General features: G+C 37.3%; 1 protein-coding gene across 3 annotated transcripts in view; it reads right to left on the bottom strand.

Annotated features, from left to right (window-relative positions):
* The window catches only part of CADM2 (cell adhesion molecule 2), a 578,437-nt gene that overhangs the window by 193,106 nt on the left and 359,971 nt on the right, over positions 1-25,360 (bottom strand). For 2 of the 3 annotated variants that reach the window (XM_071433713.1, XM_071433715.1), the window contains exon 2: positions 11,704-11,730. The exons of the other annotated variant lie outside the window; for it this stretch is intronic. In XM_071433713.1, coding sequence (XP_071289814.1) covers positions 11,704-11,730 — 27 coding nt within the window. The remainder of the gene's footprint in view (positions 1-11,703; positions 11,731-25,360) is intronic. 3 annotated transcript variants of the gene reach the window in all.

Genomic DNA, 25,360 nt, shown 5'->3' with positions numbered 1-25,360 from the left:
GAAATAGCCAAAGGGCTTGAATACTATACTTCAAGAACTCAACCAAACTCACATCTTTTGGGAAACATGTGAACAGTTTTCAGGAAAAACTGACAGCTTTACAGCCAAAATCACTGATATGACATCTTCCTTAGAGTAATTGTGACAGGAAATAACACTTTGCTCTTCACAGAGGCACTGAAGAAAGTAGAACTTATTTTTAAAAATGTAAAGTTCTTAAAATAGTTGTCACCTACACAAATGAATGGATATATTTTGGAATATATTTAGATCAGATCAAGATGGCAGGTGAATAAAGGAAGACTATTTACAAGAGCATGTAGAGATAAGATAAAGGGGAATGGCTTCAAATCAAAGAGAGTAGGTTTAGATGAGGTTTAGGGAGAAATACTGGACCTTGATAACAAACACCAGAAACTTGGAGCTCTCAACAGAGCTCCAAGGCCCACTTTTCCTCCTGGGTTTTTGAAGAGTGGAAAAGCCAAAGATCAGAGGAATTCTACTATGTCTGCTGTAGAAAACCATTTTTACTTGTCTGCCTTCTGGGGAATATTTATTGTCAGATTGGGATGGGTAGTCCATTACAATAATCATTACAAAAATCGAATTCTGTAAGAGAAGCCCAGCCATAGTAGGGAAGCCCATTCATTCTATTCATTTCTGTACATAACATTCTCTGAAAAGAACACTGAATTATCAGCTCATTAGTGTTAGACACTTCTAAATTCCTAAAATGCAAATGGACATTAATGCAGGGATTGATATTCTCCCTTCATTTCTTAGCTTCTATTTGGAAAGCATTAGCTGACACACTTTACAGTTCCAGAAATCAATGATGAATAAACAAAATAAATACTGCTCCCCAAGACAAATGAAAACAGCTACTTCTGAAGGAAATTAAGTAACGAAACAAAGGGATTTCCAATGACAGGCCTTTTGAATGAAAAGGGAAACTACACAAAAAGCACAAAAAGTTGGTCTACCTTGAAAAACTTAGTTATGTAAATTGTTTCTTCATCAACTGAAAAAAAAAATCTTTTTTTCTCCTGATTCACCACACACAGCACATATAACATATGCATATAGAAATAAGAATGACTACTTGAAAAAACAAAAAAATAGGAGAGTCACCCCTCACAAAAGAAAAAAAGGACTGCAGTATTCCCAGTACCAATTAGCAAAAGAAGAGTGAGTCTGTGGATGTGTTCTCTGTGCATAGGTACTGACATAAATCAGGAGTTTATAGCCTTACCTCTGTTTGCATCCTTTAAACCAGATTTTTGCAAACTGGCAGTGATTTCAATGTGACACATGGGGACCTGAAAAGCCTAGGAACAATCTCCACTGCTGGCTGCTGCAAAGGCCAACTTCACTGTTCCTTTCCATGGCCTTCTTTCCAGTGTTTCTCTCCCTCCTGACAGCTACATTCAGTTTTATGTCTAACTCCTTTATTCTCTTGCTTATTTCTCTTTGAATAATTTTTGTCAAGTTACAGTGTTTTAAAGATTTGTATAATATTTTTTAAACTTAGAAGACTAAGTTGGAATCATGACTTTTAGCTAGTAGGCCTCTAAGGAGCCCATGAATGCTAAAATAACAAATGAAAAGATCCAATATGTACAGTGTTTTGGTTTGTTTTTTTTTTTGTTTTTTTTTTTTTAACTACTACATGTTGTTGATCTATTTAGCTTCTAGATCTGATTTCATAAAATCATAGATTCACAGAATCAGGATCCTAGAAAGAAAAACCTGAGTTTTTTTTTTCTTTCCTGGAGTGCTAGTACTGACATACTTGGAGTTGCAGAAATTTGTGAAGAACAAATTCATCTGTTCAGCTTCCTGGGAGCCAGCAACAGCTTCCAAAACATAAACGGCAGAGGTTTCTTCTGAAATTTGCAATTATTTGTGACACTCCAAACAGAGCTCTGGTTCTTTTACAGGAGCTGAGAAGATGCATAAAGACAATGTGAAGTTGCCAGCTAGTTTTTATAAGAGATGAACTTCACTTTATCAGCTTAACAGAGAAGGAGTTGGGTTTTCTGCAACAGGGTGAGGATGTTAATTCAGAATCAACAGTTTAAGGTGCATGGTAAACAAACACTGAGTATTTCTCTCTCCTTTATCTCTAATGATCCATCAGACCTTGTGGTCAATGGGCCAGCAAAAATCATCCCACGACCATCTCTAATCACAGCAGATTTTTGTAAATAGTAGTGTATGAACAGCACAGGAACAAAAATCCCTCCAAAGTACACTGCTCAAGTGTTCTCCACTACCTTTCCTTTTTATGCAGCCCATAATTAAAATGTGAGGAAAACCTTGAAGTCTTTAGCCCATGAAAGAATCCCAGAGGAATGCTGAGCATAATGCTTACCTACAAAGAACTAGAGATCCCTACGAAACTATAACAGCACACATGAAAAAGTCTTAGCTGATTTAGGCCTTTATGCTTCATCTAAGAAACCAAGATAGAATTAACATAAAACCACAAATGGTAGCTGTGATGGTAAATCCTCAGCCATTTAAACACCGTGTGTTTCACTGACCACTAAAGTAAAACAAGTTCTCTGAAGATCTGGTCCCATACAGAGATTTAAGGAACAAATCTTGAGATCTGACCTAATGTGGAGAATCATTATAAGCCCTCTGGTTTTCAAAAGAGGAATTTCAAGAAAAAAAAATTCCTTATACTTAAAACACTTTTTCACTTCCTTTTGTTATAAAAGCACAGTGAACAAAACCAAGCCTGAAGGAAAAGCCTGTATTTTTAAAAGTGTCTATATCTTCAGAAAAATAAAAACCAGCGACCATGGGTTTAACCTGTACGCGAACTGTTATCTTTTCTCCTGTATTTCAGTATTATTATCTGATATAATTATTATTATCCCTTTTCTCTAAATGAAATTTTGAAAAAAAACCCCAAACTTCAATAGAAATTGAGAAATTTAGATATTTAGGCCAAAGAAGTTGACAATCTGCCTCAGAGCAGCAGCTCCAACCAACTGCCAGATATTAGGCACTCATGCCCAACAATTCCACAGGACGTAGAAAATATGATGAAAGCATCTTGGGAACTCACTATATCCTTTTAGATTGTGCCTAAATCAACAGTCTAGACTCTGAAGCAAAGTGTTTTGTCTGACTAGAATCTGACAAATTACTTAACTGAGCCAGCACACAGCAATATGTGTCTGAAATGCAATGTGCTGCCTTTGGAAATTCTTTGCAGAGAATCATAAGGGCTCAATGCTCAAAACCATGACCAGATTTACAGCAGCACATCCATTCAAATAGCAAATAAAGCAACCACATTTCCAGCAGAGTTCTATTCAAGTATGACAAGCTCTCCTAATACACTGCTTTTGACAGTCTCACATGCTTAACACCCAAATGAGCACAGAAAAATTGGAAAAAAAAAAGGCAATCAGAATTTGTATTAACCACTGTGGAGGGGAGAGTGGCCTATCTGAAACTTGGGGAAGAAGAACTGACAAAATGCTTTAGTCAATGATAACCAGGTCCACCTCAGAATGGGACATCCTCCCTAGAGTCCCTCTCCCACAGCTGTGTTGCACTTCACAAGCATGAAAACAGACATTACTATGTCCTTATTCCATCCCAAATTCTTCTGCACTGACTAATAAAAACATTTAGTCAATAGATGACTGACACATTGGCTCAGTGTAGATGCCTCTCAAATAGGAAGGACATGTTGACAGCAATAGCCTGCCCCTACAAATCTCATTTTGGGGGGCTTTGTACCTTCCTTTGCTACTTCTGTACTGTTAGAGCAACTCTATTCCATAATAGCCTGCAACTTTAGTGAGTGTTACATGATCACAACTGTTAATACTGAGTTTTTTACATCTGTTCTGGAAAACAGAATAAAATGCATTAGAAGCTGTAAGAGGACACGTAGGCTTGTCAAAGTGCTGCTTCCAGAGCTGCTCCATGTAAAAAATGAAAAAAATTATTCATGTTTTTTGGTCTCCTTATTATGTAGCAGGATTTGGGAGCTTGAATGGCAAAATAATTCTGACAGAACTACAATGGTGAGCATTTTGACTGCATACACATGACATCATGTGGAAACATCAGCACTCTCAATATTGGAAAGATCTTACAGATGTAAGGGCCAAGTATTTCCCAAGAATAATTACAAAGAGTAAAGAACAGTCAGCAACTTTGTTAAGAACTATTATCATCATTATGATTCCAGCTTTTCTCCCTGAGGATCACTGCTGGAGTTTGTAAGGAAGAAAAAAGGACAGGAAGGTATTTCATGAGTTTTCTAAAAGGATCTCCAGAACTCAGGCAACTGCTTTCTCTCCCAAATCTTCAAGGACAAATAGCATACATATGACATACTTCAGTAGATTTTCATGATTTTTTGAGACAAAATTATAATGTCTTCCATTATCTAACGGAAAACCAAACCATGAAATAATCTAGTGTCTTGATCTAATGTGAATTTTGCATTTAAGAGGATATTAAAAAAAAACATTCAACGAGACCCAACACAATTTTAAATTTAAACCTTCTCAGTCCTTCTGCACTCTTAACATGGCCATTTCAAAACTTTTTCACTTCCAAACTTTTCCGGCTTTTTGTTTCTCTGTGGACTGTCTTCAAAGACAAGCATGAAATTTGGTTCTACATCACCACTTTCTTCCTCATCAGAAATGCTGAATATAAGAAAACTCTGACCCTTAACATCCATAAGAAATCATGGAGGAAAACTTGAAATCCGTATGTTTCAGGCTCACAAGTTTAACCTGTGGACAGAATTTAATCCTCGGAGGAAAGCACAGGCTTTATAAGCTGGAAGCAGTGACTAAACTACAGGGGAGGAAATACCAAAGAGACAGTAAAGGAATGGTTATAAAGGCTAGATTGGCTTTGTTATTCTCTCTGAAAGTACAATCACTTACAAATACTAAAGGTGCTTTTAATACCTTTAAGTGACATATGAAAATTCTACCTTTAGAAGTCCAAACTGTACTTTGAATAAAAACATCATAAGATTTTACAAAGCAGAGCTCCTCTACTTCAATAGCACTAGAATATCTGAAAAAATTTCAATCAGGTTTCAAATCCTGCTATGCTACTACAACAGTCTAGGCAAGCTTTTTGTAATGACCTTGTAGGAAAGGTGGAATATGACAGGTTTTTATTTCTACATGTCTCAGGGGTGAAAGCTTATAACCATAAATAAATGCTCCTCCAAACTACTGATTTATGGAGTTTCCCCAGGCTCTATATTGGATTCACACTTTCAACATCTATACACTTCCACTTGTTCACAACTTTTGCCATCATATGTTGCAGAGTGTCATTTTTGCAGATGATACCCTGAGTTAGCCATTCCTCAACCAAAAAAAAAAAAAAAAAAAAAAAGAAAGAAAAAAAAAGGGGGAAAAAAAAAGCACCAGCAAAGCTAATTCCTAACTAATGTCAGTAACTGAATAGCTGAGAACTTTGAGAAGATAATGCAAGTAAGAAAAACAGTATTTTTTTTAGTCTCTTTGTGTACATTTATTTCATCCTGCTCCTTACATGGACAGCTGCTGTGTTACTGACTTAATTCTATGACAATTTGCTGAATGAGAAATATCCTTGGCTAATTACATGTACTAAAGAGAGGACTTAAAGTGGTGGGTTTAGACCCTGTAGGCCTTGCAACTGTGTTGTCTAGTTCTGGCCAACACAATTTCTCCTGGCTTGCATGGTTTTCAGTCAAAACTCTGGTATGAATGAAACCTATTCTTTACCCACATATTTACAAATATACTTATGTAGAATATGCACAATAAATTTTATCCTATTATGTGAGAAAATCAAAGATGGCTGTGAAGAACATGACCAATGATGAAGATCTGGTGAAGTCCAGTGAAAAAAATTGATTCTTAACTAAAAGACAACGTGAGTAATTGCACAACTATCCAGGCAGTAACAGAGTATGTTGGTTCAACACTCTTCACATGATCCCTCCTGACTTAAGCTTCAAATAAGCTGATACCAATTTCATTGACATAATGAGAACAAACAAAGTAAATCAAGTGAATAAAGTCCAGAGTGATCTTTGCCTCCTGGATAAGATGCTTTTAGACAGTGCATCAACTGCTATGATGATTTATATTACAGACTGAGATGTAAGCCTTAAGTAGCATTGTTAAGGCTAAATTTAATCTTATGTTTCTGAAAGAGAATCAGTCTCTTCTTTTAAAAGTAAGGCAGAAACAATATACTTCATTTGTAGAAGAAATGACTGAAAGAACAAAAATGCTTTTCCATGGTTCTCAAAAATAAAGAGAGTTTCTTTGGGATACAGATGCAATGAAACTAAAGAAAAAGACACAACTGAAAAATCCTCTGGATGTCAACCGGGCTACAGAAAATAGTCCTGTTATACCCAAGGTATGAGGCAAGTGAGATAGAGTTCAAGGCACTTACAGTACTTAAATCTATAATACTAAAATAGAAAAATTAGTTTGATGGTATCTCCCATTGAGAAGACATTCCCTAGAACCATCATAAGTACAGATTTCATGCCAGTTTTTGAGAGAGAATATAGCATTGTGTTGGTACTACAGCAGAACTTTGCTATGTGAGAAGCAGTGGCACTATGATATGAATGGGACTTCCCCTGAGAAAAAAATTAAAAATAGAGCTTCATACACAGCTAACATGGGAGAAAGAAGCATGTCAGAAATAGCTACCAATCCAACAGGTTTTTAAAAAGACTGGACAGCATGAATCCTGCCAAATTAAAGCAGTCACAACTTTCCCTCTGCAAGAAGTCTCTTCTTGGTGACTTAGGAATCTTCTTGGAAATGTCACCATTTCTAATCCAGGGGCCAGAGGAGACTTAGGAAGAGGAAGAAATGTTGTATTTCTAAACAAGCAGATGATAGATCTTTCTGGAGGGCTTGCTTTCCCCTCCTGCAATAGAAGTTGGCCTTTATATTCTTTTTTTCTTTATAAGAAGTTGCCATAGTCATCCTCCTCAACAACAATGAAAAGTGCCACCAAAGAAAAAAAAACAAAACAACAAAACAACAACAACAAACCCCACAATCAAAATTATCAGAAACTCTAATTTCCACTCTGAAGGGTTAAAAGCCAATTGCCTAACTACAGGAGGTTTGGGACAGATCTGACAATAACTTTTTAATACCAGATGCCACTGTTATTAAACACTGGCAAAACACGTCACTTTCTTTGCTGCAGTACTGCTGTTGTTCACTTTGGGACATGGCACACTTTGGGACAGAGGCATAATGCCAAAATCCAAAGGCCACGTGTCCACCATGGGTGTCCCATTGCCAAAGGCATCTCGTGCCATGCCCCATCCCTCATGTAAGTGGGTTTTTACTGTAAATAACCCAACCAAAGCAGACTACCAGGCCGTGAAGAGTCTTGAAGCCCTCAGAGCGCACTTCCTCACAGCCAGAAACGAGGCTACGATGTGCGCTTCCTCATGGCCTCAAGGCTATGCGCACCTGAAGAAGAAAGAGAGACTGACAGCACTGAAAAAGTGTTGCTGAGCTCACCTGGAAGTTGCTCGTGGGTCCCATGAAGACAACGAGCAGTACTGCAGCAAAGAACGTGACGTGTTTTGCCGGGTAGGGGTCCCTGTGGGCTGAGGGTACCCAAGCTGCCTCATGGGAGCTGTTGTCGCCATGAAGGCCGGAACTAAAATGGCTGAAATCACGCGAGAGTTCCCTGAGGCCTATGTCAAGTGGGGGCGTGGCCTCAGAGATCTGAGCCTCCTGATTGGCCAGCAACCGCGCAATTTTAAAACTGAAGTCCGCGTGCTGATTGGCCCACCAGAGGGAGTCAAGAACCGTTGGGCCGCCTCCCAGGAGGGGTCACAGTTCCACAGGGCCCGCGGTGAATGGCGGGACGGCTGTGACAGGGAAGACAAAGACGCAGCAGTCATGGATGACTGCTACGGCTGGCTCCTGTTCTGGGAGCTGCTCCAGCTGACTGAATGCTCTCCACATAAGGTCCCTGTGAATGGAATTGCCATCTTTGTGGAATTCACAAGCAAGAAGATCACCATGACCAAACCAGCAACAAGATGCCGGACCAGTGGTGTGGAGAGCAGTTCGACATGAGGGTGTTGTACAGAAGGATCAACCATCTGTACCTTGTGGAGAACAACGAAACATGAGACATGCCACAGATTATGCACAAGCAAACATTCACCTCGAGGAAAACACTTATAAGTGCCATTTAGGGTTAGGAACAGGGAATGGGATTTGCTATACTTTTCTCTGTTTTGGAGATAAGGGTGGACCATCCAGCGGAACAGGCCTTATGAGGCCTGGGTTAAATTGAAAGAGTTGGAAATAGAGAGTTATTCTGTAAAACAGATCTAAGTCCTTGTCCTCATCCTGGGTCATGCTCATCGGCCAGAAATGGGAGTATCAAAGAAGTGAAAATGAGGAGCATAGAACTCAATTTCTCAACTAATTACATTTGAATGAAGACACTTGGCCCTCTCTTCCACTTGCTGGCTGAAAATTCTCACATCATTAGCAGATTTGGTAAGACCATCCAGGATGGAAACCATTGTTAAAGGCTGCCAGAAGAGATCTGCAAGAATATTGTCTCAAAATTGTCACAGTAGCACTGCTTAAGAGGTCAAGGCAGTCTTCAAACAGGTGCTCTGCTAGAGGAAATGTTCATTTATGGAGATCAAGTTAAACAAATCTCATCTGGTGCATTAAGAAATGGTCCTTAAAATATTCATGCACTGAAAAAACCTCTGATAGCCTGAGATTTTCAGGTGGCATTTTCAGTTTCTGCTTCACCAAATTAAGTGCCATAAATCCTTTTTCATGTTTCATTTTTCCCCTCCTCATGCTTTCAAACCCATCTGAACTAGACTTCTTGGAAATGTCCTAAGTATTCTGCCCATAAGTATCCTGTGGCAGCATCTGCCCAGGAGTCCAAGGAAATCACAGAATCACAAGGTTGGAAGAGACCTTCAGGGTCATCTAGTCCAACTTGTTCCCTGACACCTCAACTAAGCCATGGCACCGAGTGACACATCCAGTCTTTTTTTAAACACATCCAGGGATGGTGACTCCACAACCTCCCCAGGCAGACCACTCCAGTATTTTAAGAAGATCTGGCCTGTGCAAAACCTAAGTATTTACCACAAAAAAAACTTCATGCAGCTTCTTCTAGGTCATCAAAAGTCTAAGAAAGAAAACCATGGTAAAATCAAGCAATCATAGTGTAAATCTATCCTGGAGCTGTGAAATCCTTGAGATACTTCAATTTGACTGGAAGGCTGTGAGCAAACAGATTTAAGTGGGTTTTACTTAGAGGGTAGCTCAGTCCAAATGACCCGCAGACCAGATGACCTTTCAACCTAGATTGATTCTGAGTGCCTCAAAGCAAGGCTAAAGTAGAGAGTTCAACAGCTGCTTTACAGCACTTAATACAAGCAGTCTTTGACAAAGACTGAGAAAATACTTCAGGAAATAGCATTGAATTCAATGTTTGAGAGCAAAGGCTCTGTTGTTCAGCTTACAGACAATGCCACAAGGAGGGGGAGGGAAGTCGAGACCAGCAGGAGTTTCCCCATGCTAACAATGCACAAACAACAGACAGGTGTTCCCACAGAATATCATTTAATAATGTGCTCTGGGACTCTCAGATCTTAGGGTAGGCATGAGGTCAACTGTGCCTTGCTGAAAATGGCAGCACAAATTCCAGACTTTCAGAAAGGAAAGATGAAGACCCATACATAAGAGCAAAGACATAAAGGACTGCTGGATTTCATATTCTAAGTGCCAAAAGAGAAACTCCTCCTGAGAATTCTCTCAGTTCTGAATTGATGTTTCCAGTGCCATATTAGAGAACTGTTTTCCAGTTAAGTGTTAGACTTGAAAAGGAGGAACAGACCTTTCTTTACTGCTTAGACAGAGTAATGAGAAAAGCAGTAAGGCATCCTCTACTTCATGTCTTCCACCACAGGAGATCATAAAATAGGTCCTATGCTTTTGGTAAAAGACAGAGCTATTGCAGGACTGAATTCCTTGTGGATATTGGGTGCTTTCATCCCAGGGCTGTTCAGCTCCAAAGGAAAAGCCGAGGACTTCTTCAAGGCACTGTGCAGCTGAGCAAGAGATCGCCAAAGATAAGGCAGATCACAGTGTCAAACCTCTTTCAGGATATAGAGTTTCAACTATGCATTCAATATGCATGTGCACTTCTGAAATAAGTGTGTGTTAATGCTCACAGATGAGTGGTACCCATGAGTAATTCTGAGTCATCCTACAATTCCTGTGCCTCCAGGGCAATTTCTGTTTTAATGGCAATATATGGGAGTATCAGCTAATCACTGAATACTGATGAGATTGTGTTCATTTGTGCTGAAAAGTCCCTTCTGTGGATGTTGCCTTAGTTTGGGCTTTTTTTGTTAATTATGAAGGTCTCAAAGTCTTGACCTGCTGTTACACAGCACCACAGCTGAATACATAACAGTACAGAAAAGAGTAAAGCAAATTTTAAAGCATGCATAGGCAAATAGATGAACTTGAGTTTGTTCACTCCCCTCATTCATGTCACCCAATGCATGCAAAGTTTCTGAGAAAAAGATCTTACAAAAAGCCATGCAAGGGTTTAAAACAAAAATACAAACCTGAGCTGTATTTTAATTAGTGGTTTAATTATTTCTAATGCATAAACACTCCCAACTGGTTGTATTATCTTTGATTATTATTATTATTGTTCTATGATCTCAAGCTAAGCAATGTATGGAACTGAACCTTGCATACCTTGTGAATCTTGACTTCCAAAATACATCTAAACTAGCAGAGATTTTTGCCTTAAAATCTGATGTTTAATTATCAGACAATTCAAATTTATCTACCAGAAATAATATAAAAATGATACTAAAATACATGTTCTCATGTTTTTCCATGCAAATATACGTTCATACGTATAAATGCACATTCATCTGTATATATAAACATGTATCCATTGATTCATGTGTATCTGTAAGTCAAAATACACTCCTCAGGTTACATTTGCTACATCACTGCTTCGTTGAAATTCAGGAAATGGTTTGCAGCACTGCTGACCTTACATGATTAGTTCTGAAAGGTTTCCTTCTTTGTCACACTGATTTGTGGCAATCACCTTGCTGCTCTGAAGCCATAAATCTCTGCAGATATCATAGTATGTCTTTCTATATATTGCTATGCTATCAGGAACAGTGATGATCATTTATACTAGTGTAAAAAGACAGGAAATGCTTAGGAGACACTTAGGAGTTCATTGTTCTCTGTTCAGATATTTATGACTATGACTAGAGATAAAAAATATAAATTACATTTACATATTTATGAGCATTTTTATGCAATATCTTCATTTTGATTAAAATGCCATCAATATCCCTACATTACTATAATGAAAGTCAGAAATCTAACTACAATGCACTTAGTTTTATCTTTTTCCTGAAAACTTCCCAAATTAAAGCAATTAACAAAATAGAGCATGAGCAGTGCTGATTGATAAACAATGCATTTAGGTGTAAATTCAAAATGGTAAAGAACTAATCTGGCATACCACAGGACCTAAAGATATTTTTCTTTGTTTGGAGAAGCAGAAACAACCTTGGGAGAAAATGCGTGGGCTGCAGAACCATGCAATGCAAATTGAAGGGTGCAGGCAGAAACTCACCTCTAGCTTTGTTCTTTGTAGCAGCCACTGGAAGCAAGGAAAAGATTGCACAAGAAGAAGAGAACAAAGATAGATTAGACAGAAGTTTGAGCAAGCAAGAACACAGAGAAACTTCATCACTATCGATTCAAGGCTAACAAACACCGTTTCTAAGATTATTTGACCTATTTATTAGAGACACTGCTGTGCTGCGAGAGAGTTCAGATCTATGATTCTGTCAGAAACCCTGCATTGAGAAGTTGGAAAACACACCAGAATACACACTCAAAAAAGCACAGTGAGGATTGCAGAAAAATCACGGATCATTAGTCACAAGTAGGTGAGAATACATGCACACACATTAGTGAATTCTAAAACTTAAAGCACAATTTGGCTTCCCAAAAGTACATTCTGAAGAACCTAAATCTTATGTCATCCCCTTGCTCCTATTTCTTGATACATCATTTTTCTGTGAAGGTAATGCAAATAAGCATCAGTTAATCTGCAGATACTCCAATGATTTACAATCTGCTATACGATCACTATTTTTCTTCATTGAAACCTCTAACTTCAGATTGTTCTTGCACCCTAATGGAACATGAAAACTAAAAAGAACAGATGATATTTTAACCAACAGTAACCAATGTTCAAAGTCACAGAAATAGGGACAGACACTACAGCCTTCCTTGAGTATCCTGAATCCACACAGTTTCATGCTGGTAGTATTTCATGCCCAGCAGGGTAACAAAAACAAACATTGTAGCTTAAAATGTTTCACTAACAACCACACCATCACCAAAATAAACAGAACCATTGTTTTCTGAGGCTCAAGAAGAATGTTGTTGAAATAAATATTACTCAGAATCCAAAGTTGGAATAGAATCACTCTGTTAATGGAATTAATTAAATTACTCAAAAAGCTGCCATCCAAACCTCTCTAAATTCTCAAGCACACTCTGAGAAGGCATTCAATTAAGAGCCTCTCCATTAAAAAAAAAACCCAAAATATGTAAATATTTCTCTTCTGTTGGCCCTTTTTGTAGGGCACAACTACATTGACAATTCAAAGGCAGCTATGCTTGAGACCAAAAGACATGAAAGAAGAGAAAGACCAAACCCTTTTCTGGTGGCTTTGCTTCTCTTGTTCATGTCTAAAAGGCAATCTTTATTTGCTTGATTGGCTTTTTTTCGTTTTTGGTCTGGTGTCTCACCAGTCAGTCTTTACTAAAATAAGCAAGGAGTGCATAGCAGTGAAGACCAAGTTACCATATATGAAGAAATTGTTGAAAACCTGAAACTTTTAGGTTTACGAATGCATCAAAATATCGATTCCCTAGCTGCTTTTATTTTTCAAGTTTTTCACTGGTCCCTCCTTTACTTCCAAGTTCACCATTGTGACTTGTCAACATTCTCCTTGCAGTGAAAACAACACAAAAAAATCTGCTTTGGGGAGGTACAATGAGTGCAGATGCTTTTGCAGAGCTCTTTCCATAGGGCTGTTTAACAAGACATATTCACCTGCAAACTGCCCGTAAATCTTACACGAGCTAAATATTGCTTGTGTAATAAACAAAATTAATGATGCCATTCTAATTTTATAAGAAGTGAACAGTTTCTCCTTCATGCAAATCTAAGTTGATAATGAATGCACTGAGTTCATCAACCTGTTCATTTTATTACACTTCCCCCTTTTTTTTCCAGTCCTGAGAATTACATCTACCTCAATGTATTATCACTTCTAGCCAGAATAATCATATAAACTTAACAAAGGTCTGGGAAAACACTATCTCCCTGTCCCCACCAGAAATTTAAAAGCAACAGGAGACTTTGTACTTAATTAAATAGAATAAAAAAACATATGTGTATAAATAAATACATATATTAAAAATATATGTACTTAAACTCTTCAGAATATATATACACACTGTTATATGCATATGTAATTGGTATAATTTATGTGTATGGACACACATATGCATGCATATTAAAAGAACCCACACATTCCATGATGAGACAACTTTATTTTGAAGCATGTGCACTAGACAGAGAATTATTACCTATCAGTAAATAAAGAAAAGTATTAAATGAGATTGTACATTATAATTGGAAGTAGGACAGGTTACTAGGCTTGTTAGGCCAATTATAACTCTCTGCAAACCCACTAATAGAGGACTAGATGACAGTAACCTTCTCAAAAATGTCATGTTCAATACTTGTAAATTTTCCCATTGACAGCATGGTCCAATTACAAGTCAATTCATAAAGTTCAAACTGCACAACAGCCAAATTAGCTGAAAATGGTCTTACAAAATATAATTCTGCCTACAGAAGGCAACTAGCTACAGCTGTTTCCATCTTTCTGATACTAAGCATGAAGGAAAATTCCCTTTCATTGATATCACTGATATCATTGAGGTAAGTTTTTCTTTTCTTTCAAAGCTGAAAGAATTTTCCTCTCTTCCCTTTTTACTCACCTTGTCACTCTGTAAAAAGAAGACAATTTTCAACCTATATACATTATGTTTGAAAAATTTTACCTACCCCTTGTTATTACATGAAAAGCCATAGAAGACAAGCATAGACAAATGTTTTGAATGAGCATCATCAAGACTGAAATTTAGCAGACGGAAGCTGAGAAGTTGAGATTTTGGCTGGAGCATCAGATATGGGAAAACTTAGCTTTTTATACCCCATGTCAATGACAAAAGACTGTAGACTTCAAAAAAAAAAATAACATTACAGTCAAAGAACCCACTTTTGCTTTAAATCTTCAGCAAGTCAGTTGATTTATCCACATTTCACATAATACATTCTCTTTTTCCAACCTAGACTTCCTTGCTTCCTGACAGAAGAAAAAACTCTTCAAGGCAGTGAGTCTACCTCACCTTAAAGTAGGATATGTATATGTTACTATCTCAGGACACTGATTTGAGACTTTTGTAATACAAATAAATGGTTTAAGACTGGCCAGTAATTATTTTTGGGCATAACATAACCTAAAATCTGCTGTATATGTCTGGCATACTTTCTTGGTCTAAGTTAAGAAGCCAATCAATAAATGGATAAAAAGGAATGCCATCTGATATATCCCTATGGTCAGGGATATCTGTAAAAAAAAGAACATTTATAAGGGCACTTCCACTTAGTGACGCTGTCTTCTCATTCTTAGGAAAATTTTTCTGGACAGGAAGGCATACTGCAGAAAACTGTGAACTGTCACCTTTTTAGAACCTAAGGAAAATTTTTAAAGACTGGGGAAGAAAGAAAGACAAAGCAGGTGTGCTGCTTATGCATTGGAGCCATTCATGGAAGTGACTTCCTAAGAGAAGCTGCTCGCAGTTTCCTTTGTGTCTGACAGAAAAACCAATCAGTAATTAGCTTTGAGAATTGACAATCTGTTAAACCACTGAGAAAGCTGGACGTGCCTCTATGTTCAAGATGAAAAAAATCCTAGGAAGCTCTCTTTTCCTTCCTGCCTGAGAGGAGGTTACAAGGCTGGCCCTGCTCCCATCTCAGACATAACAATCTGCAGGCCCCAGGCAAGACATTAACTCTTTCAGTGCACAGATAAGATTTGCAGACCTTCAGTCCTCCCTCTGTTGAGAGAAAAGGACAGAGTGAGAACATGTAGAAGAACAACATGAAGACACCAAGGTCAGTGAAGAAAGACTCAAGTCCAGGTAGGAGGAGATGCCTTGATTTTGGGGCTGAAATGCTCTAGGAAAGCAATGGAGAAGAATGCAATTGATCCATTAGACTCTTTTTCCCTGAAACTGGTATGGGGAGACTTAAATGTTCCAATTGTAGATATGAGCAAAGGCCTCCATGCTAAAGTAAGCAGATATTGAAGTAGCTGTGATTTCATGAGAAGTTTGAACAGAGAGAGAGAGAAGAGTGATGAAGACCCTTCTGCCCCCAGGGAGAGAAGAAGAAGATCTCTGTTCTCAGAGATGAAGATGATCTCAGAGAAAGAAAACCTTTGCTCTTGAACAGCTCATCTGTAAAATAGTACCCCATAACTTTACATGGCCCATAAACACAGCTGTGAGAAAACTGTGAAAGGTGGGAGGGACTCCATGATTGCAGATACCCGGGCAGCTGTTATTTGTGGAAATTGAAACCATAAGAGAACTGTTTTCTTGTGGAGCAATCTCCATAAACTGACAAGAGGAACTCCTCTCCTTCAGTGAGCTGAAAAAAGACTATTCTAGAATTGTTTCTGTACACTGTTAGTGGGAAAGAAAAGGTTGTAGAGGGGAGGCGAGCTGTTCTAAAGGTTTTATTCTGATTCTTATTATTCTTTCTTTTAGGTACTGTTAATAAACTTTCCTTTATCCCCTTTTAAAGTTTTCAGCCTGCTTTGCCTTACTCCCAATCCTATCTCACACCAGGAAATGAGTAAATGTATTCTAGTGGGTGCACTGGTGTTTAGCCAGCACTGAACCCACCACGTTAATTGGGGCATTGGCTGGGAAATCTCAAGTTAGTGAACCAAAACCACTACAGCAGGAACAAAGACCAAATTTTCAGAAGTCAGGTTGAAAGGCATGACAGAGCCACTAGATTTCTAGGTAAGGCCGAGAAATAAATCTCCTCTATTTTCTCTAGCAAGGTTAAACAGTATTGTATTCTTTCAAGGCTCTTGTGGTCACAGCATATGTAAAACAAAAGGGTTGGCCACCAGGGAAAGGTCTGTGAGTGAGGGCATCACAGAACAGCAAGAACCCAAGGTCAGTGATCTCAGGGGAGTCCCACTATGAGAGATCTGGAAAGGAGAGAAAAACTGCCAGGTACAGCTAAATTTCACAGAACAAATGTTTGTAGGGCATTTTTAAATCAGAAAAGTAATCCTGCTGCAGCTGTGCTGTCAAAACGATCTTTCAAAAAATCATTGCCTGAATGTAAAAACTTAAATTCAAATTTCAAAAACCCTAATATACCCTTGCTCTCAAATATCAATAATATATTGTGCTTTATTTTCTGTGATACATCTTTCTGACTTCTTGCTTTTTGTATGCCAACAATTGTTAAATTACATTCTTTGATAAATGGTGGCTACAAGTTGTTCAATATTTTCTCCACACTCAGCTGCTCTACACTGTTCAATTTTGTAGACACTTTTAGACAGATTTGATATAGCTTTTATTTTATTTTTCTCTTATATGTGATTTATTATTCGATTTGGAGTTTTGTCTTTTGTCTTCGGAGAAAACCACATCCGTCCAATTACTTCAATAGCTCAATAAAATAAAAAAAGGGAAAAAGCATTTCCCCCAGATATCCACCTAACCTTTTTATTTCAAAAAATAAGGGGAAAGAAAAAGAAAAGTGAAAGGTTTGAGGCCAGTCTTGTTCTCATTTCTCCTATTGGATGCACTAAGATTGCAGATAGAGGAACAAACAGTAAAATATTTCAATTTTATAATGAGTAAATACTCTATTCAAGAAAAAACAAGAAAGCCACATTCATGAAGTACATTGCCTTGATTTTCTCCCAAATTCAATAACCCACAGTTGCAGCAATTCTAGAGGTCCTCTTATCTTCAATAAAAAATTAACACATCAGCAGTCACATGGAAGCATTTATTAATCCGTATTTTTACTCCAGCCTTAAAATCTTTTAGGATCATGAAAAATGATCAGAGAAGCAGCGTAAATAAACATCCCCCACTCCACAAAGTAGGAGGAAACAAACAACAACAACAACACAGCCCTGTTCCCCAACATATCCAACATATAATTCAGATTACTTAAAAAAAAACAAAAAAAAAACCAGAAAAACTTCTTATTTTTACACTACAGACATTTAGAATTTTCTTTTTAATTTTAGCATGATGATGATGATGACAACAACTGCATTTGTTCCCTTTGGATAAACAGACGGATTATCACTGATCATTTAGGTCACCTAAATGCCAGCTCTGAATCTCTGACTGGAAAAGCTCCTCTGTGTGACAGAAGGCCTTAGCAGGATCATTTCCTCCAGAAAATAATGCAAATTATTGGGCTCTCACAGACTAGAGACCCATTCAAACAAAGATACCCACATGTGCTGCAATGCAGAATCCTTCCCATCCTCCTTTTCAAAACCAGCATTTTCCAAAAGCCACTGAAGGAGAAACAAACCACCACCATCACCTGAAATTCATGGTGGGAATCTGAGTCTCCTGAACTCACGAAGACATTGCTGCTTAGACTCAAAGAGTGGCCAACAGATGACACAAAAACATGGGATCTAAATTTGTTTGCTTCTGATTTTCTGATCTTTCCTTTGATTCCCTTTATTGCTATTCCTTTGCATTTTATAGTGAATATAAATTTTATACATAAGTTCTGCATACTCTTCTCATGGAGAACCCTAAAATATCAGATGGCGGCGTTTGCAGATATAACCAGAATCCATATATTCCTAGATAAGCCTTCCTCTCTTTGTGTATATAACCATTAAAAAACTGTGCAGTCATGCATATGTAACTAATGGAATTCAAACACATGACCTTCTTTTATTCTATTTATTCTATGTTCTATCTCTGCATCATTGTATCTACAACACAAGTTCTCAAAATGACATCAGGTAATTTCCCCCAGAAACATAAAATAGTCTTGAAGATACAAGTGAAAAAGGGACAAAAATGCAAATGGGAAGGATTCTGAGGATGTCAGCCATTGCATCCTGTGGGTTTGAAGCATCATGAGTTATCTTTGGACCCCTCCTAACAGAGTGCCTAATATAGTGTTAAAACCTTTGGCGATGGGGACTTCAAAAACTCTCCAGATCACCTCTTTCAGTGCACAGCTGTCTCTCTCAACAGTAAATTGTTTTGCTGTTGTATAACCTAACCATTATATGTTATTATATGACTGGTACAATCCCTTCACCCTTCTCATACCTTCCAGGAGTCCAAATTACAGAATGCATACCTCTTAAATGTAATTCTTGGCAAACTTAAAGATTTATTATTCCTGTTGTATGCTTAAAAATGATCTAAACTTTCTCAAGGTACATTTTCCAAGTTGCACTTTTTTTGCCTCCCTCAGTTTTAACACTGTGACTAGATTATCACATGCAACAACATTATTATGCAGTACTAATCACAAAATATTGAAAAACATGCAGCTCTATTTTCTTTCTGAAAAGTAGGGTATAAATATAGTAATTTTGTTCTCAATACTCATTATGACTGGCATGATGGAGATCAGCAAAACATCTTATAATCTAAACATCACTAGAGTTCAGGATTCCAGCTGTAGCTGATTCACATTAGCAGCTGGAAACACATAACACAGTATATTACAGGATAGCAAAAATAGAAGATGAATATAATCATGTCCTAAAGGGCCCTCTTAAAAATATTGAGATAAGACTATTTGCCCATCCCAAAATGCCAGCTTTTTGCATGTTTTAATGCAGCTGGACATGTAAGTCTTACAGGCAATGCAAGTTGCTACTAAGCAATTTTATCATAAGCTGGGTTTACATAAAACATCAGAGAAATTTCACTTGCAATCAATAATTCAACTCATGAAGAAGAGAAAATACAATTTTTATATTTCATTTTACCAAGGTAAGAGAATGCTTTAAGAAGTATGTATAAAGACAACTCTGGAGAAGTAGAATTAAGCACTGCAATAGGCTGTAAGCAGGGTTGTGTCAGGCAGAGATACAAGTCCCCAGTTCTGTGCTCAGATCACTTTAACAGTTATTTCAAAACTTGAACCAAATATTTGAAAAGCTTTAATACTCATTCATCCACGCCCTCAAAATAGCTATGAAAATTATTAGTCATACAGAATGTCCATACACACAAACACGTCCAGCTTCTGTGCTTTTGTCAGGTCTCCAGAGTAAAGAGAAAGGAAAAGAATTTGTCTGTCATTAGGTGACTGTGACTGGGCACAACCAGCTGTAAGCAGAGAGGTTTTGTCTCTTCACATCTGCAGATCAATACATACAAAATATCTCAAATAATGCCTTGTCCATTTTAGCCAATCCAAGAGCAACCTGTGACATTCATGTCTCACATAGGTTTGTTTTTCAATGAAGTATATGCTATCCTACATTATCACAAATAGAAATTTCCTGGGTCTACTATGCTCATGTGCATTCCTTTCTGGTCACAGTCCACAGGTTTGTTAACCCACAGAAGTTTAAAGGTTCTTGTATTTGAAAATAAGCTCCACTGCAACCTGCATGAAACAAACAAAACCAACCAACCAAAACAAAACAAAACACCAAACAAAAGCAACAACAAAAGTCAAAACCAACCAAACAAAAAAACCCCACAAAAACCAAAGCAATAAACCAAACCAAAACAAAAAAACAACAGCAACAAAAGACACCACAAAAAACCCCTGTGCCATCCAGAGCAAGGAGCAATGCAGGCAGACACACAGCTGGGGTTCTCCTTCTATTACCTCTGCTTACAACTGAATCATCTACTGGAAGCTCTAAGAAGCTTATCAAAAGGCAGCTGGTGGTTTTTGCATGGTTACTTTCCTTATTTATTTATTTATTTAAAATTATAGCCTTTGGTATCCCTGTATAAGTGTTACAGAACAACCATACAGATAATCTGTATGAAATGCTTTTTTAATAGGGTTAATCTATGTACTAAGGGCCACTGGGGCAATGCCTGAAACATGTGGAGACAAGCACATATCTTAAAGGGCAGATAATTAAAACTTTAAACAGAAGCATAAGATTTTTTTTTATTCCCCAGATATTACCCATTTAGACTTTTCCAGATATTAAGAGACAGACTTAGACAACAGATAAGATTGATGAAAAAAAATACCATCATAAACTCAGTGCAGAGCTCAGACAATTGGATTTTCTAAGGTAAAAATGGACATCTATGACCTAAATCTAATTACTTCTATAACTGAAGAACTGGAATTTCAGATCCATCAACAAATCAAATATTTTATTTTTTCAGACCCCTAAATACAAAGAAATATAATCCCTTACCCCAAAATAGTACTAACCACAGTCAAATGACTCTGTTTCAAGCACACACTTTGTCATTTAACCTCATAAACATGGTAGGAAAAGACTTTGCATTGTATATGATTTATTTATATTATATATACCAGTTTAGATAATGGGGAACATAAGGTCAATATCTCAACTCTATCATAATGCTATTAGGGAAGTAACATTAAAATCAAAACTCTTGCGTTTTTTAATGTAATTTCCTGGTTTTTTCCTATTTTTTCCTAACAGTTCAAGAAACACAAATAAAGTGAAAAAAACCCCAAAAATATTAAGACTGCATGCCATACCCAAAGTTCAAATATTTAACTGCAATTTATCATCTGCTACCCATAACCATGCAAAAAAAATAAGGAAAACTACTATCTCTTTCCTTTTATGTACCTTTACAACAAAGGACTTCAATACTAGAAACAGAAGAGTCATAACACCACACCATTTTGTCAGTCAATAGCAAATTTGGTGCCTCCTTGGCAAGACTTACTAAGCAGGACTTTTGTAGATTGGGTGAGACATGTAAGCGAGGAATTATTTTTATAGAAATTCACAGTCTGGAGACAAATTTCATCCTTACTATTCATCTTTATGACCTGACACCATTTTACATTGCACATCTGAAATTTCACCTGACTTAGTAATCAATTACTCATAATAAAAAATAAAAACCAAAACTACCACAAATCAAAGAAATTCACAATTCAAGACTTAAGATTTTGTGCCGACTTTTTTATACAAAGAAACACAAGCCAATAATTACAACGAGATGGATGAATGAATACCATTGACAATTCAGAATATGAAAACTCATAAAACAGCCATTATGTTTTTCAGAGAGAAAAAAACCCAAAACAGTATCAATTCATAATTCCAAACACTGTTTGGAAACCTTAGAAATTAAAGTTAATAAAAAAACCAAACTATAATTGTTCCACATATTATACTTTTAATATTGACAAGAGGCCCATTTTGATTTGCTCTGATCACTAAACACCTTTCCACTCCTCCTTGTACTATGCTTCCACTGTACTGAAATTATTTGCAGGTAGGAGTCATTTATGAACTGATCTATGTTTACAGCAGATGTACACATTGCCCATAGCTCAGAACCAGAGCAGATACATCTCATGGACAGCTGCGTTTTGCCAGAGAATCATCAAAATAAGGATTTAATAGAGAAGATTTTTAGCAGGGGGTGTGTGTATTCAGAGTGAAAGTGTAGTCAGCACAAGCAGCTGGCAAAGAGACACATCAACAATGGTCATGGACCACTGTAAATGCAGCAGCAAAAAAGAACTTCTGAGTGACTGCTAGGAAAAAATGAAGGGAGAAAACCAACATTCTGCAAGTTCTGCTGCTTTGGTGGAATGAAAAAGAAGAGAATGAGGATTTTAGTTTTTACGTAGCACAGGATCTTTAAAAACTGAGTCTAGGACAGGTGGCAAGTTAATACTCTAAGTTGAAAATTATAGATGATCAAAAAATAAAAACAGTTCTTCAAAGACAACAAGAAAAATTAAAATACAGGGAGGTAAAAAAATGTGTACAGTCAATTGAAAATAGAAAATGATAATATGGAAAGATGACAAGATGAAACATTTTTGAGAAACTTTTGAAAATTATCACAAAAATATCATTTTAGGAAATCATAGTCTAAGTCTAGTTAGAGTTATTATTTACAGAAAATTATGTGATTCTTCAGCTAATCCTCTTAATTGGGACTAAGGAACTAAACTGTTCTTACTACTCCTTCAATGCCAAATGTGTTGTGGTAAAGAAATGATTTGTGAACTCTGTACATTTCTGAATTGTACAGCAGCTGCATTTTAGTCTTCACTGTACTTTGACCGCCAGAGTGAATTTTATAACGTGCTGAAAGGACATTTGCCAGGCAAATAATTTCTCAAGGTATTCCTCAGCAATGCAGTCTGAAATTCTATTGGAAAAACAAACAAACGAATCCCACAAACGGATGGATACACACACACACACCCCCTTCCCTATCCCTCACTCCCCCAGACACCAAACTAGTCTGCAAGGCAAATAAACAAGACACTATTGGGTATTTCTAACTCGTTCCTTGACATCTCTGCCAACATGCATCTTCTAGACAACATTATTACACAATTACACTGAGCTAAACAAGCACACAGACTCCCTTTAGAGCAGAAATACTGTTTACACCCAGTGTTTAGCTGCCATCAGCAGTGGAAAGGGAGGAAATATTTTGGAATGGCACCTGTTTGTAGCACAAACACTGCACAATAAAAGATACCGAGCGAAAAAATGCAAAAAGGAGAGAGGTGTTGCTCTTTTTGCCTGGCTGTCAGGGCACAGCCCAAAGACATTTGTAGTTCTGTGAATGAGTACAGAACAAGCTCTGGCTGTTCACAAGTGCTCTGCAAGAATCAACCAGATCCTCAACTACTAAGTGCATTGCTCAGCAAATATTACAGGCATGTTCTTGCCTTGCACACCTCTTGGAGCCCACCAAAGCAGACAGGAACAACAGAACATCCTCAGTTATCCCAGTAAACTAAAGAAGCCTTTCAAGACCATTTCTGATCACTTCAGCCACACAACTCCTTGCCATTCAGCACAATCCTTGCAGTTCAGAAGGAGTTTGCACACGCAGTCACAGCATAAATAGAAACTGGCAACACAACTATGACTACTCCTCCTTAAAAACCTCATACGCCTTCTCTTCAAAGAGATTTATGAATAATAGGAACTAAATAATTCATGGCACTGCAGATGCCAGTCCAAATAGCCTCTTCCTTTTTAAGGCTTCAGTTTGTAGATGTGTGATCAAAAGCCTTCATCAGTCATGATAGTGGCATTTGTACTCAGTCCAAACAAACCGTATTTGCATCTGAATGTTTTCCATTGAAATGAGAGACGTAATATGCAAGCCAAGTTCCAACTAAAAGGCGTTTTATGCTATTTAAATTCAGTCAAATTAAAGGCTGAATGCAACCTAAAAGGTCTACTCTCAGAACAGCAATTTGACACATCATAAATAAGACGCGTGTTTTTGTTAAGAGGGCCTTAGCACTTGTCTGAAAATTTTACACAGCATCCTAACAGTGCTGCCTCTTGAGGGATAATAGAGGAAAATCCTATATAAAAAGGAAGGAAGTAAACAGAAAACCCACTGGCAAGTAGTGCAAAGGTTCAATCTACTCATACACAGCTACATGAAATCACAAAACCATTTAGATTGGAAAAGACCTCTGAGATCATTGAGCCCAACTTTAAAATCAAGTAGGTAAAAGCAGTTGCTTTGTGAAGGCAACACCAACGTGAAAGATCTTGCCACTACATTTTAAGCAAATAGGTACACCTTGGACACCAAATTTTCTCCCTGTTTTATTATTCCTATTGATTAGTAAAGTGAGGATCACTGTTTGCCAGGTCCAATACTCAGGTTTGCTACTACACTGAAAACTACCACAAGAATACCTCAAAAGAATTTTAAAAAAGGAAAAAAAAAACCCAGAGTCCACAAAGATCTCAATTAGCAAATGGAGAAGAATTTTACGTCAGCAAGGGAAAAAGCTGTAGGATTAGATTAAAATTCTTGCTCTTGCCAAGGGGAAATATATACAACTTACATAAATTGAGGTCAATACTAATTTTAAAAAGACTATTAAGAGCCTAGAATGTCCTGAAATGAACCTTAGTGGGGATAAACAAGATAATTCTTTTAAAATGTCATGGGGGGTTTACTGTAAATCCTTTACATTTTTCCTTTTGTTTTTCCTAAATTTTTGCGAGACACTCTTTCTATTTAAATACAATGACACGTTTTGACAAAAGAAAGAAGCAAAATATTTGTATGACCTCAAATTAAAACATGTCACAGGTCAGTATGCTTATTTGAAGTCCATCGTGTTTGGAGTTTTTTTTCTGTTTGGTTGGCTTCATTAATTTTTTTTTTTAAAGGAAGAAATATATCATTTTTATTTGCAGATATGAGAAGCACATGAATCCAAAAGAAGAAGAGAAGCACAGTTATCCAAAATATATTGAGGTCTTAATTTTAAAGTATTAAATTTAATTTAGCAATTAGAATATGCACCATACATGAGACACACTGCAAAGAGCCCAATGATGCTAACATTAATTAATACACAATCTTTTTAAATACTTTAGTAATGCATGATTTTAAGGTAACACTAGCTTTGAAAGGAATAGTTTATGTGAGCAAAAGGTAGTAGGAAGAAGAGGAATGTACTCCAGGAATGAGACTATTCCACAGGTCCTCTACAGACTTCTCAGGAAAACAATAGGGAATGGCCTGTGGCAGACTAGCACAGCACAGCACCAACTCTGTGAATGCTAATGAGTAAAGCCAAGGAAAAATGCTGGAGCATCAGATATTGGAGGATGACACTGATGGGGGCAGATGCAGAAAAATGGTTATCAACTTCAGACCCCCTAGAGCAGCATGAATGAAATCACATCCTTGTGTTCTGGGAAATAAAACAGGCAACTTGGATAGAAATAAAGACAGCCTTTAATTATCGAAAAGTAAATTGGGAGCAGCCCATGATAATTCAGAAGTGGCGTTATTATAGAACACAATGCAGAGTTAATTCAGAAATCAGTTTGTTCAAAAGCATCAACAGCTGGGTTTAATAACAGACACAATGAAGAAAAGCTCCAGACAGGAGATTATTGAGCAAT

This window comes from Agelaius tricolor, unplaced genomic scaffold, assembly GCF_023055355.1.
Source record: "Agelaius tricolor isolate 1412-34295 unplaced genomic scaffold, bAgeTri1.0.p SCAF_9, whole genome shotgun sequence".
NCBI classification, from domain to species: domain Eukaryota; kingdom Metazoa; phylum Chordata; class Aves; order Passeriformes; family Icteridae; genus Agelaius; species Agelaius tricolor.
The sequence above is the reverse complement of the archived record's forward strand: the minus strand, read 5'-3'. Positions and strand labels throughout refer to the sequence as shown.